The following is a 13,799-nucleotide window of genomic DNA, read 5'->3' as shown; positions in this document are numbered from 1 at the left end:
CGCGAGAGGCCGCTGTGTCGTCACTTGGATTTGATATTTTACCAAAGTCCGATGCATATAGTGGCGTTGTGTGGTTTAGGACTTTATATTAATATGATGTAAAGAAGACAACTGCTCGTGCTGTATGCATCACTGGGTTTTACACTACAATTAAAACAGTTGAAACAGTCCCATCATTTAAGTTAATAGCAATTAACGTTTCATTCTTCCGAGAAGCTATATAGTGCTTAAATGTGGCCTATAAAACAAGCATAAGTCGCCTACGAATTGTATTTTCTTCATTGTTTTGAGGTTAAAGTGTTCCCTTTAGTCGAATAAACTACTATACATTCCTTGCTGAAACGTTAACAAATCTACCGTTAGCTAGCCTTAAATGTAACATTAGTTAGTTAACATTACTGTTGAGTGAATCCTGAAACCAGTGGCGTATAATGTAAGGTAGCCTACACATGCTAAATATGTTGACCTAGTTATAGCAATACACATTTTAGAAGGCTACGCAACAGCTAATTAATTATAGTCTGTAATGCATTTGGTTTGGCAGGTATACCACCTGAACTTCCCTGTTTCTAATTAGAAGGATAAACACATGCACCAAACGCTTTGCAAACAGACAGATCATCTCAATTAGCGTTTTTCTCCAGCCACAGTATGCATGTATGGTGTGATTTGTTTATTAAGGCTGTAGTCTATTGTGACACAGCAGGGTTGCTCTCTTTTTTTTCTTCTTCTTTTACTAAATGCTGCCCGCACTCCACGCTCATTGTCGAGTGCTTCACTTGGGCGAACTGGTCCTGCGAGTTGTTTCTGTGCTGGTGTCACAGAGCCCCATATCGATCTGCCAGCGTACCTGCTGCACGGACACTGCGTCTGTGGAGGCACTCCTGACTGATTGTCTGTTTCCCCCCCCTCACTTCCAGTGAAAGTCCTCGCGGAACAGCAGCAATGCGGTCCGACGTCGCGTTTGTGATCTTTCTCCACTGTGTGGGATTTATTGGATGTAAACCCTCATCGCCCTGTTTGAGCGGACAGTTTATGCTGAAGAACCAGTGTGTCCTCTGCCACCCCACCTGCTCCGAGTGCGACGGGCACGAGCTGTTTGAATGCACTACCTGTGGAGTTGGTGAGTCAAATGTTCTTTCAACGCAGCATAAAATCACGGATGGCTTTTCCAAAGGAAAAGGCGAATTATATATGAATTAAATCTTTTATTTCCTTCATAATACGATGCCCTTGATTTACTTTAACAGGGGTTTAAAATAAGTGATGGTTTGTATACCCTAGTTATGCAAGGACAACAAATAAATCACCAGCTAAACAAAGGCTTCATCAAAGTTAGACAATATCCTTCATCAAATGACAAATTTTACATTTGTCATTATTTCTCTATGAGCTGCGCAAATGTGATCCGTGAATTGCTGGCCATTAACCGATATAATTCCTCTGTTTTAATTTAATTTTAATTTATTTAGTTGGGGCTCCACAGATGCAAAGTTGTTTGAATGCTTTTGAATTACAAGAGGAGCATTCAGCTCTGGTTTACCCTTTACTCTTGGTAAACAGTCAGAGATTGAATGTAGAACTTTTTGGGTTGGATTTTTCTGTCACAGGGGCACCTTTTGAAATAGGTAAGAAATGAAGGTGTGATCATTTTTCTCCCGAGTTTACACGGTGTAATCTGATCATGTTAGAATGGGGCCTTTGTTAATCAGAGGGAAAGGAAAGAATATCCCCTCGGGCTAGAAGTATTATACTGTTGCAGTTCACTGGGCGTAACCTGAAAAACCTGCAAGTCTCTCTTTCCCTCACACATACCCCTTTCTTTTATATATATTCTTTTAATATATGCATTTTGACTTTGTCACAATGATGCCTTTCTGATTTTACTAACTGCATTTCAATGTACATTGATTATATTATACGTTTTGTTGTTCTTTCTGAACCCACTTCGAAAGCCAAAAGACTCTACCGCTTTCCTCATGCTCTGTTGCATGTTGTCATATAGAAGTCACATTTCTCTGTGCTCGCTGAGGTTGAATCTCTGGGAAGTGGAAGGGTCAGAAAGGCCCCTTTCCTCCCTGTCTCACACATCTTAAGTGCAGCAACGAGCAGATGAGACAATGCTGTAACTGGGATGCTTCCAGAGAGGCCTCAGGTGCTAGTGGCAGGTGGCAGAGAATGAATCATTAGAGCCAACAGAAGACTCTGCCTCTGTCTCTGCCCACAGCTCTGATCTCTCTTCGGCCTCTGATTGCCGTTGTTTACATTAGTTGGAGCAACATCAGTCTTGAAGTGATCTCAAACTGTGATCTGTTATTTGCAGGCCTACAGTCAACATCCTGTGCTGCAGCCATCAGTTGATGATGTTGCTCATGGCTTTGACATCCATTTGTTCAGCTACTATATTCTGTTTTCGATTTCTGCAATATGTGTTAAGTGCTGAAGACACCGAACTTTAACACAGTTGGCAGCTTGTCCTTTTGTCTTTCTTTCTTTCCATGGGCCCATTTGGCTCTACTTCCGCATTTATTATGAGAAGATCATTGATTTCCACTTTCAGAAGAGTCTAGATTTTTGGAAATGGCGTTTCCTGGCAGGAGTTCCGTATGCCTAATGGCATCTTCATCAGAAGAGAAAATACAGTAGGCTTTATATTAACAAATCCCCTGTGTCCTCCTCCTCCTACTCCTCCTCCTCAGATGAAGATGGACAGGAACGTTTCCTTCACCAAGGTCGCTGTCGGACACACTGCCCCCGGGGACTCTATCCTGACAGGGGTCACTATGACTGTCTGCCCTGCATAGCCAATTGTGAACTCTGCACAGATGGCAACATATGTGCCAAATGTCGGGAACACTACAAACTCCAAAATGGAGTCTGCCAAACTGCGTCCTGTGTCATAGGTAAATGTAAAGTATAGTTTCTGTGTTGGCTGTAGCTTAAGAGAAAGTCATTCAATGTTATTATGCTGGATGTCTGGGTTTCAGGGCAGGTGCAGGACCCGGATACAGGGGAGTGCATCGACTGTGAGATGGGCTGCAAAGCATGTTCCACAGGCAAGTCACCATACAACACCATACTATTCCCTCCCTAATGTAAGGTTCATTGGCTGTGTATTTTTATAACCCTGGTAATAATAATGGTGCACAATGAAGGCTGCTTTTCCATAGGAGTTCTAATTAATCACCTTTTTTTCTCATTTTTGCACAGAGGACCCTGATATCTGCAACAGCTGCGTGGAAGGTTACTTTCTGTGAGTTGTTTTCCTCTTTCTATAATTGTCTTTTAATAAGTGCACTTTTCTATCCTCCCATATTTTCTGCAATAATATCAAATGCTTTCTTAGGTATTATTTTATATAGCTAACATTTTATATTAAGGCTGCTACTAAAGATTAGTTTAGATTAATCCAACTATTTAATTAATTGTATGATGACGCATGATTAATACAATGTCCAACAATAGTAAAATAAATGCCTACTGCAATACATACAATATTTATCTATCCTCAAAATTGTTGCTGATTATTATGTTTTTGGGTTGTCCGTACGTTTGTACCTTCCAGGCGGCACCCTTCCGGTTTGAAAACTGAAGCCAACGTGGAAGTGCCTTAAACTTGCATTATTTCTAATAGCCAGCAGGGGGCTACTCCGTCAAAATGAAGTCAGATCGTATTGAAGTCTATGAGAAAATTACCTTACTTTTTATTGATTTATTACTTCAGTAAACATCGTAAACACGAGTTTCTGGTCTTGATTGTCAGTTTTTTGTAGTCAACGGTCACTGTGACCTCACGAAACACGTTTTTGGCCATAACTCAATAATTCATTTCTTTCTAATAGGATACAATTATGAAGTGATGACATTTTTGACAGACATGGATGTAAACTGCAACATGACTTGTTGGCAGAGGCATACAACTGTTAGGCTTTAATTCTAACTAACTAAATGACCTCGGAATTGTTTTTATTAGCATTGCCTTTGCCATGATACATAAAGAGTAAATCAATATGCAGTTTGTGAGTTGATACACTATACCTTTCATTCAATTCTGTTCCTTTTTATTCACGCCACACTACATTTCATCTGTATATCTGTTTACACCACATTATCACTGGGAGGTTACAGAGGTAGAACAGACCTTCAATTGTTTACTTCTCCCCCCTGAGTTTAGGCCTCCTGGTATTGTGTTAGTCGGGTTACCTTCCATTCGGAGTCGTACACTGTTACCTGAGCCTTGGTTTGAGCACAGAAGAGTAGTTAGCTTCACTGAGATACCTAACGGTGTGTGTTTTTATGTTATGTGTGTAAAGGAGAGGAGTAAAGAGAAGAAGTAAAAGTGGAAAGCGTAGCCAGTATCGGGTGTGATTATGTAGGGTGTACCATCTTGACTTCACTGACTGCTCTTGTGAATCACAGCGGAGGAGGGTTGAAGGAAAATTCCCCGCTTCACTGCACTCACCTCCTCGTACTGCCTTTACATAGGTTCAATGAGATACTCAGTCTTCTTCTGTGAATCTAATTGTGTAAGTTTTACTTTAACAGTAATAGTTTAGAGATTTAAAACAGCAGGTCCTCTCACTCATTTCTGTGGCAGCAGTACTTATTACATCTACCATGTGAGGCAAACACCAATGAAAGAAACCCCATAGAGCATGGGGCGATCATCAACTGCAGGAAGAGCCTCACAGTGATAGATTGTGACAGTTTCCAGCACTTAAAGAAATTCCACTACCGAGGTTTTGCTAGTAGTAATGAAAAATGTTTAAGCCAGACAGTTTTGGCACAACTGTGGATCTGTGGAGCCAATGTTATTCTCGTATAAAACACTGGCTATTGAAAAGAGTCACAGCATGATTGATGCTTGACATTTATCTTCATCTCTATGGATTATCTGTGCAGCTAAACCAAGAAATAGTTGTGATTCACTCTCAATATAGTTTTTACAGTTTATTTACTTAAGCTTTCTTAACTTTAGGGATTGCATAAAGCGTATTATCACCTTTTCCTAACCGATTCAAGGAGTAAAAGCCCTAAACAAAAGTTCCTTTGGAAATGCTGATGTGCTCTCCTGGAATGGATAGTCTAATATTTGCACAGAGGGATTCTTAAACATCCCGCAGATTCTTGAGCGGTGTACTGTTTCCAGGCCAGAGACAGGGCCTGGTCTGCACCAATTGCTATTGGGAGTGAGTTGATGGATGCACTGTGGCGCCTCCAGCTGTTCCTTCTCAAACAACCACTGCATCTTAGCACCAAATCCATGGCAACGCAGCAGGAATTGCGTCTAGACTGTCGGCGGTAAAATTCTCTAATGTTGGAAAGTGTCTGCAGAGCATGTTGCACTATATAAGTTAGTGGCTTATTATTGCTGTTTAGCTCGTTTCATTTAGAGTGTTTAAGTCTCTAAATTAGGAGTCATTCTTGTTTAAATGTTTTATGTGTGACATTTTTGCAACTCAATATCTCAGCTCCTTCGGGCTAGATTTTGTTTTTAGGACAGCTGTCTCATGTTTAATAGCTCAGTTAAGCCCCGAAGGACTAATAGGACAGGTTAATGAGAGAAATCTCCCCATGCCTCTGGGCTACAAATAAAACACCAATTAACTTTCTGCCTTAAGAAGAGAATAGAACCATGATAAGCTTCAAGTAAAGCAGCCTACATTATGTTTTGATGTCTGTTTGCTGTCCTTACTGATGTCTCACTGAGTGCACCTTTTGGTTAAGGACAGAATTGAAGTCAACAATAGAGCTGCAGGTGTGCTGTGGACTGACACAGTGCATGATTTCCTCTTGCATGCGGTTTGTTTTGTCTTTTCCCTGGTTTCAGTTCACAGCCTCAGACTCATCCATGTGGGCAAAGCCTTTCTTTATTCACTGTAAAGCTTTGACATCATACAATACAATCACAATAGTTTTCATCAGGTCTTTCATATTTCAATAGCTTTGTTCTGCATGTTTGCTTTCGAAAAAGGAGCTTCTTTTTGGTTAATAGCTATGAGTTTTAGTCAACAATTTATTGACAAATTTCACACACACATAGACCAACCCGAGTTTTAGACATATGGTTTGTTAACTGTTATGGATTATTGGGCAACACTTTGGATAGTATTTGATTTTAGTTGTGAATCAACCTTTTCTTTTGCAGTTTCAGACACCAGTGTCGCAGGCATTGCCCCCAGAGCACCTATGAAGACTGGGGCAGGGGTTTGTGTCTGTCCTGTCCAGCACCATGCACAGATTGCAGGAGTATCACACGCTGTCTTGCTTGCCAGCCTGGTTACTTCCTCAATGGTACCGGTCGCAAAGAATGACCATTTCTTTGTATATTTTGTTTACTGCTAGCACACTAAAGGATTCAGGTGACCTCTTTGTCCTACACGGTACCAGTATAGTTTGGGTGTAATATACTCTTTAATCCCTGTGTATGAGAGAGTGATCAATCATTCTTGCTAAAGACAAATGATGGCACTCTGGAGTCTTCATTTGGATTGCAAATCATGTCCATGTCAGCAAATCAGTAACATGAGATATGCAAATGAATGGTTTATGCAAACAAGGAATTATGATTTTGTTCTTAGGCTGTGTTCTCTATGGGCATCTAAAGACAACAATTGCTTTGAGATTGTAAGCAAAGCCTGTAGCTATTTAATAACAGATCAGCGAGCATACATCCACTCTATCAATGTGATTTTATCATGTACATATTTCATGGGCATGTGGTTATACATTGTGTCAGACAGCATCTATCACAGAAGGTCAGCTTATTCGCTCTTCTTTAGCCACAAGTTCTAGTTTAAGAAATATTTTAGTAATATTATGTACCTGGGCAGTTGTATGGACTTTGGAGAGAGAGAGAGAGAGAGAGATCCTGAAAGGGCAGACAGAAGTAAATGAAGATATTTTGATGAGATTTTAATCTGAGACCACATCAGAGCCACATTGCTTGTTTTTCTGCTATGTTTCAATACAAATAGATTGTACTGATTCTCAACATTGTGTTGCCCTCCTGAAATGTTTTATGTTACCATATCACATAGTGTTTGGGCACTCCTGCATATGATAGTAAGACTGTCTTTGAAACTTCCCTCAATAGATATTAGTTGAAATAGTAAATTATATATTATCTACAGCATTGTCTCTGCTAGGTTTTTCAAGATTACTATTTGCTGATACAGATGAAGTGCTGTATCAAAAACTAGTGTAACTTCTTCTCTACTTACTGCCCTGTCAGGAGGTGACTGTATAAAGCAGTGTCCCCAGCAAACCTTCAGTGACTCCAGTGGGTGGCTCTGCCAGTCTTGCCACAACTCCTGCCAGACATGCCATGGACCTGGGTCAACCAACTGTGACCTGTGCCTTGGTGGGAACCCTCCTCTACATGGGCAGTGCCCTCTGGCTAACTGCCCCTTGGGACAGTACTTTGAAGGTAAGAGGAACAACCAAATCAGGCCTGATTTTTAACAGTTAATGTGATCTTTCTCAAAAGGTAACTGTTTCTGACTTATCAGAGACAAGACAACATGAAAGCAAAGTGATTATGACATCAGGTGACGGTTAAATCAGAGATTGTACTGAATAACATGATACTTGACTAGTTGATTCCCTGACGGAAATAATGGTCTTTCTCCTGTGGGAGGTCAGAGCAGTATCCTAGGAATTTGGAGGGATTCGGTGTCTTGCTCAAGGACATGTTAGCATGGTGGATGCTTGCCCCTGAGACGGTAGCTTGAACCCTGCTGAAGGACCTCTAGGTTGAAGGACGCTCTCCAACTCACTATGTCACCCTGCCGCACATGCACTGCCTCACCTTTCATTCAAAAGCCATTTTAGTAGAGCTATTTCAAAAGGCTTCTCTGCCTCAAGCACAGGGCTCGTCATCTACTTCCCCTGTGGTGTCTGTGTCAACAACATTGGACTATCACACTCCACTGTCATCAACCATACAGGGTAATCGGGCTGATCATTTATAGTCGGTCTGACGTTCATTGTAAAGAGCACTTGTCATAAGTGACCTCATACCAATGTGTTGCATTACAAGTATAACTGATTTTTATTTTTGTAATACAGAGTCTTTTATAAAAGCTTGGTTATTCCTTACATGCAATCCTTATACCTTGTATACAGTTGTATCCATATAAAGGGTGTAAGAATTGCATGTAAACATCAATGCTTTACATGCATACATGCAATAATGGATCATTTAGTGGCTTCCCTATTGTGAATACCCGGTAACATTTTGCAGGTTTCAGACACCCCAACTGCATCCACCATTTGTGCCTAAGCAACACAGCACTTGTTATTGAAATACTGTATTATGCTTCCCTCTAGTGGTAAACGTGGGTAATGCAGACAATTGTCAAGTTTCTGTGCTCAGATCAACAAAATACTTCTCTGTGTTCTGTCAAATGTGATCTTTCGTTATATTGTGAGATATGGTTACTCTGTTTATTACTTTATTTTTTAGGGAAATATAGTGAATGCCACGCATGTGATGCTTCCTGTAAGACCTGTTTTGGCCCACAAGCGCTGGATTGCTCTTCTTGTTTCAAAGGTACAAGTATTTACTATCTTCATTTATGACTATAAATTGAACCATTATCCCAGTTCCTTTGGTGCATTGTGTTTGCATTTGTGTGTCACAGGATATTTCTTGGGTCAGGACAGTTCTTGTGTAGTGCAATGTCCATCTGGCTCCTACGCAAACACTGCCACTCAGTTGTGTGAGGACTGCTCGCCAAGCTGTGAGGCCTGCGTGGATACCAGTTATAACTGCGTCAGCTGTTCCAAAGGCAGCTATAAACTTTTTCTCCACCAGGGGAGGTGCTGGTCAAATTGCCCAGAGTAAGCAGTTGGATAAGCTAAGCAGTAAAATGAAAAAAACCTTTGTTAATGATGGTGTGTTCTTGATTTCACTCTTTATGCCTGAACAAATCTACTGACTGATTTCAGAGGTTTCTTTGAGACAGCAGAGGGATCATGTGAAGCCTGTGATAGCTCCTGTTTGTCATGTGATGGGATCAAGTCCCAGTGTCTATCCTGTGCTGATGGCCACTACTTGGAGAGTGGTATGTGTAGACTCAACTGTTCACTGCGGGCATATCCTGCAGATGATGGTACCTGCAGACGCTGTTCTCCCCACTGTGACGTTTGCTCAGATGACAGGACCTGTTTCAGTGAGTTTTTGGCTGTTTGGGCCGCTTTCTTGAAGAGGAAAAATGTTCCAAGTGGATTACATTTTACAGTGAATTGTAAGACATTGTATCACATCCTGAAATCTCTTCATACATCTTTACCACCCCTCCTCAATATCATTTCAGAATGCAGTTTCCTTTACCTGATGCTGAACGGTGTGTGTAAGGCAAGTTGTCCCATGGGCTATTATGAGGACATGGAGGAGGGCCGCTGTGGTCAGTGCCACCCAACATGTGTCAGCTGTTCAGGGCCCATGGCAGATGACTGTGAGACCTGCTCAACATTTAGCCCCAAACTCTATAAGGGTACATGCTCCAAAGACTGTCCCACTGGTACCTACTATGAAACTGAAGCTCTGGAATGTCAAGGTAAGCCTCTTGATACGACATGACTTAATTCAATTTTTAAGCAGTGTTGAATATGCAGGCTAACATAGTTTTCTGACCATGTACTATCTGGCCCTGCCCTTTTAAAATTGCAGGTCAAATTAAAATTGCAGGTCTCATTGTTTATGTACAAGGGCAGCTCACCTATGGAAACTAAAATAGTCAAATGTATCACCTCTGCACCGGCAACAGCGTTTCTGTGATATCTCAGAAATGCAAATTAAGTAAGTAAATATGCAAATTTCACCAAATTTGGTATAGCAATGTTCACTTGGACACGAGGAGGAACTGATTTGATTTTGGTGGTCAAAGGTCAAGGTCACTGTGACATCAAAAGACACATTTTTGGCCAAAACTCAAGAATTCATATTTTAATTATGACAATTTCACACAAATGTCTAATAAGATAAAATGATGAAGTGATGCCATTTTGTACGACATGGATGTAAACTGAAACTTGATGATCTGCTAATTAATGATCGGCAAACAACTGCGAGGCCCTAATTCTAGTTATGACAAACTATACTATGGCTATTTTATGATACTTTGTATGGCATTCTATAATATGACAATGGTTGATCAGAAAAATCACTGGACATGTTTGACAAAGACACAATTGACAATTGTATAGAAGTTTGCTTCTGCTTATGTGCACAGCACTAAATCCACAGTATGTAAAACCACAACACTACCATGTCTGTTCTTTACTTAAGATGACAATAATTTACCTTGGTGATCGCATCCCCTTATGCAAATACAGTCATATGACATTCACCTGACGCAGTCTCATTTGTTTCACCATGGGCAGAGTGCCACCAGACCTGTATGAGCTGCTCCGGCTCAGACGCAAACCAGTGCACCCAGTGTGAGAAGGGACTTGTGCTGGATCCAAACACATTGTTGTGTGGCGTGACCGGTGACACTGACTGCCCACCGAGGACCTACCTACACGATGACCAGTTCACCTGCATGCGTTGCCATCAGCACTGTTACTCTTGTGAGGGACCAGGCAACGATGAATGCCAGACCTGTGCCGTCCCCAAATACCTTTATAGTGAGCATGTTCCACCAATTTTTAATTGCATACTGAAGAGGTTTCGGGTGTAAAATAAACAGAAATCAGCAGAGAAGCTGATTTTTAAAAAGTGACAAGTGACTAGTTAGGTGCCAAAAAAAGTCTCCAGATAAACAGGACAGAAAAATAAAGCAGTAAAAAGGATGCATGAGTGTGTACTAATAAAATGGGTATGGGACTTTGGGTCTGTCTGCTATTTTCCAGACGGCACTTGTGTGAGTGAGTGTCCGGCTGGTACATACGACACAAGGCAGGATGCTGACGGAACAGAGCTGGGCTTCTGTTTGCCTTGTGATAACGCCTGTTCCACCTGCTCGGGAGCATCCCCTAAAGATTGCGTCACTTGCTCTGCAGGACACCTGCGTCTCCTTCAACTCTGTGTCACCCATTGTCCCACAAGGTACAAAACCTAAGCCTCCATATTTGTCTTGAATATATTTACTTTGCGATGAAACAAAATGGTCTGTTGACTTTCTCCCGACCCTATTCAATTGATCCAACAAAACAAAGAACGTGTCTGGAAATGACCAAAGCTGCTAACAGAGACAGTATGTTCCATTTCTAAGCAACAACTTCCTCTGGAAACTTGTATTCTCAATTCCACAGATATAGACTACCTTTTAAATCCTAAATTATGTCTGGCAGAATCCAAAAATCAAAATACATGTCGTGACTTGTTTATTGATGATGCATTTCTTCAGGTATTACAGAGAGGGCTCTCACTGTGAGACATGTGACCAGTCCTGTGAGCAGTGTACAGGACCAGGACCTGAGTCCTGCAGAGCCTGTTCACCTCCTCTTGTGGAACTGCAAGGCACCAAGCTGTGTGTTGAGCACTGCCCACAGCACTTCTATCAGCTTAATGACATCTGCAAACAGTGCCACACCAGTTGTCAGACATGCACAGGTAAAGATGATGAAGATAATAACTTAAGCAATCAAATATTTTTGTCTTCTCCACCTGTTGTCAACATTGAACATTCTCTTATTTGTCTTCGTATCATGAGTACGTAAATGTGTCTGCAGATGCCTCGCCTCACGGATGTGTGACGTGCGACTGGGGCAGCACTTTAAAGGACAAAGTCTGCTATCCACACTGTGAGGAGGGGCAATACTTTTCGAAAAAGGTATAATTATTATAATCATAATATTTAAAGGCACAAGATAAATGCCTACGTCTGATTTATATCTAACGCAAAGAGCAAAGCGGTCACATTCATTTCTCCCTTAATCAGTGCACTGCTACATTGGAATAGTGGATGTACTTTGGTTGTTGTATCCATAAATGAGATACTGCTGATGTCCTTACGTTTTTTTCCACACACATTTTGCCTTTAACAAATATTTTGCCTCCTGGCCATATTGCAATTTTTTGAATAATTGTTTAGCCCTAATTTTTTTTAAATATATGGAGAATTTAAGTGCAGACAGATACTACAACTCAGATATCAATAGAAAGCACATCTGTACAAATTGGTTTCCAGTCTCTGTTCTTAACGGTCCACATTACTGACTGCTCTGTCTACAACTGCCATGTTTTTCTTTGATGTGCCCAGTCCAGAAAATATATAATTTCTGAAATTGTACCTTTGTAGGAAACCTGTGAGCCATGTGACAGCTCCTGTGGGCATTGCACTGGCCCTAGACCTGACCAGTGTCTGACTTGCCACCGGGATTCTGCTCTTCATGCTGTGGAGAACCGCTGTGCCCACTGCTGTCAGGCTGGAGGGAATGACACAGATTGTTGTGTTTGTGACAGCCGCTCAGGTAGAGACGCTGCCTATCATAACAAACACAATTGTCTTTAGTTGACCATCTGCTAAAGGCAGTTTTTTGTTCTAGCTCTGTGTGTGGAGGCTCCCCAACCCAAGTCAGGAGAGGATCAGGCAACGGACCTGAATATGTCTTCTAGAACTCTGAAGCACACCTCAGCTGGCCTTCCTATTGCCCTGCTGCTGGCACTGGGGTTGGCTCTGGCCGTGTTTGCCTTGGTCAAGGCCCATGCCAGGAAGAGGCTTTGCTGGGGCCAAAGCTATGAGAGACTCAGTGGCAGCGCCAGCATCAATATGCCCCACGGTGTTCCCGAGCCGGACAGTGGAGACGAGGTGGACGTGGTGTACACCAGTAGAGGTGGATCAGTATATCGACGCTACAGCTTTATCCATGAGCCGGACACAGGTGCAGACCAGGATGTGGATGAGAGCACTTGTCTCAATCAATTTTAGATACATATGTACCAGATCTTGAAGTGTCTGAGGAATATATTGTGAATGCTCACAATACCAACACAGGTGAATTCAAAATAGTAATGTATTTTGCCTTTTAGTGATATTTTGCTTTGTTACGTTGCTTTATGAGTTATTGTGTTTATTCTACTCTACAAAGTGCCTGTACCTGTATAATGCACATTCTAAGTTGAGGCATTTGTGAGTAAACAGTGAAAAAAATACATATGTGTATGTATTAAAATGGTAAACAGCTTAGTATAACCGATACCCGCACTGGGAGGGGGTAAGTCGCTGAAACACTGCTGTTCTGTGACCTCTGACCTAGGTATCTAACGTAGCTCCCTGCTTTTGGAGGTGAAAGTTCAGCATAGATGAAACACTAGCTGTCGTTGTATCACTTCTTTCAGGCTTTTCACGTTGGCCTCCCTGACAGCAGGATAGCGACAGAATGTGTTGATTATATTTATTTTTATTACTCTGAATCTGTAAAGTAACAAATGTTAAAATATATCTGCAGAGTCACAATAGAGCTCCATTTCACCCAAAGAAATGTGCGTGCGTGTGTGTGTGTGTGTTTTGTGATCAAGTTCTTCTTTTTGTGATTGATGCGTCTTCCTCAAAGTCCTACCAAGAACTCTGTTATCTATCTTCCTCAGAGACGGTGACTGAGGAACATTTGTAGGCGTGTTTGTTACAGTTGTTTTTTTTCTCTTCATCCTCATGTTTAAACAAACTATCTTTGGTCATGTTGAATAACACGGTTACTGAATCAATATGTAGAATTCAAATAAATTAGATAGACTATTTTCATTGATTTGAACCTTTGATAGGATATTTCACTATTTATTTTTGGCATTCATCGGGTGTTTCAACAACAAGAAAAAAGCTGATTCTGACCCAACAAGGAACTTTACT

The 13,799-nt window shown here is 41.3% G+C and overlaps 1 protein-coding gene across 1 annotated transcript; it reads left to right on the top strand.

Moving 5' to 3' along the window:
- The first annotated feature begins 8,423 nt into the window (after positions 1-8,423).
- LOC142947492 (uncharacterized) lies at positions 8,424-13,794 on the top strand. Its single transcript, XM_076089129.1, has 10 exons — positions 8,424-8,554; positions 8,646-8,844; positions 8,953-9,176; positions 9,321-9,563; positions 10,390-10,635; positions 10,861-11,056; positions 11,358-11,563; positions 11,683-11,783; positions 12,252-12,423; positions 12,499-13,794. The coding sequence occupies exons 3-10, from the start codon at positions 9,071-9,073 to the stop codon at positions 12,879-12,881; spliced, it is 1,653 nt and encodes a 550-aa protein (XP_075945244.1). The 5' UTR covers positions 8,424-8,554; positions 8,646-8,844; positions 8,953-9,070; the 3' UTR covers positions 12,882-13,794.
- Positions 13,795-13,799: the final 5 nt, after the last annotated feature.

This window comes from Anarhichas minor, unplaced genomic scaffold (genome assembly GCF_050575085.1).
Source record: "Anarhichas minor isolate MPS153535 unplaced genomic scaffold, ASM5057508v1 ptg000011l, whole genome shotgun sequence".
In the NCBI taxonomy this organism is placed as follows: Eukaryota; Metazoa; Chordata; class Actinopteri; order Perciformes; family Anarhichadidae; genus Anarhichas; species Anarhichas minor.
This window is presented reverse-complemented; position numbering and strand designations above follow the sequence as displayed.

Bases quoted from the DNA above. Each gene is read 5' to 3' on its own strand.
- LOC142947492 (XM_076089129.1), top strand. From the start codon at position 9,071: ATGTGTAGACTCAACTGTTCACTGCGGGCATATCCTGCAGATGATGGT. The intron at 11,784-12,251 runs GTATAATTATTA...GTACCTTTGTAG, and splicing joins GGCAATACTTTTCGAAAAAG to GAAACCTGTGAGCCATGTGA. The intron at 12,424-12,498 runs GTAGAGACGCTG...TTTTTGTTCTAG, and splicing joins TGTTTGTGACAGCCGCTCAG to CTCTGTGTGTGGAGGCTCCC.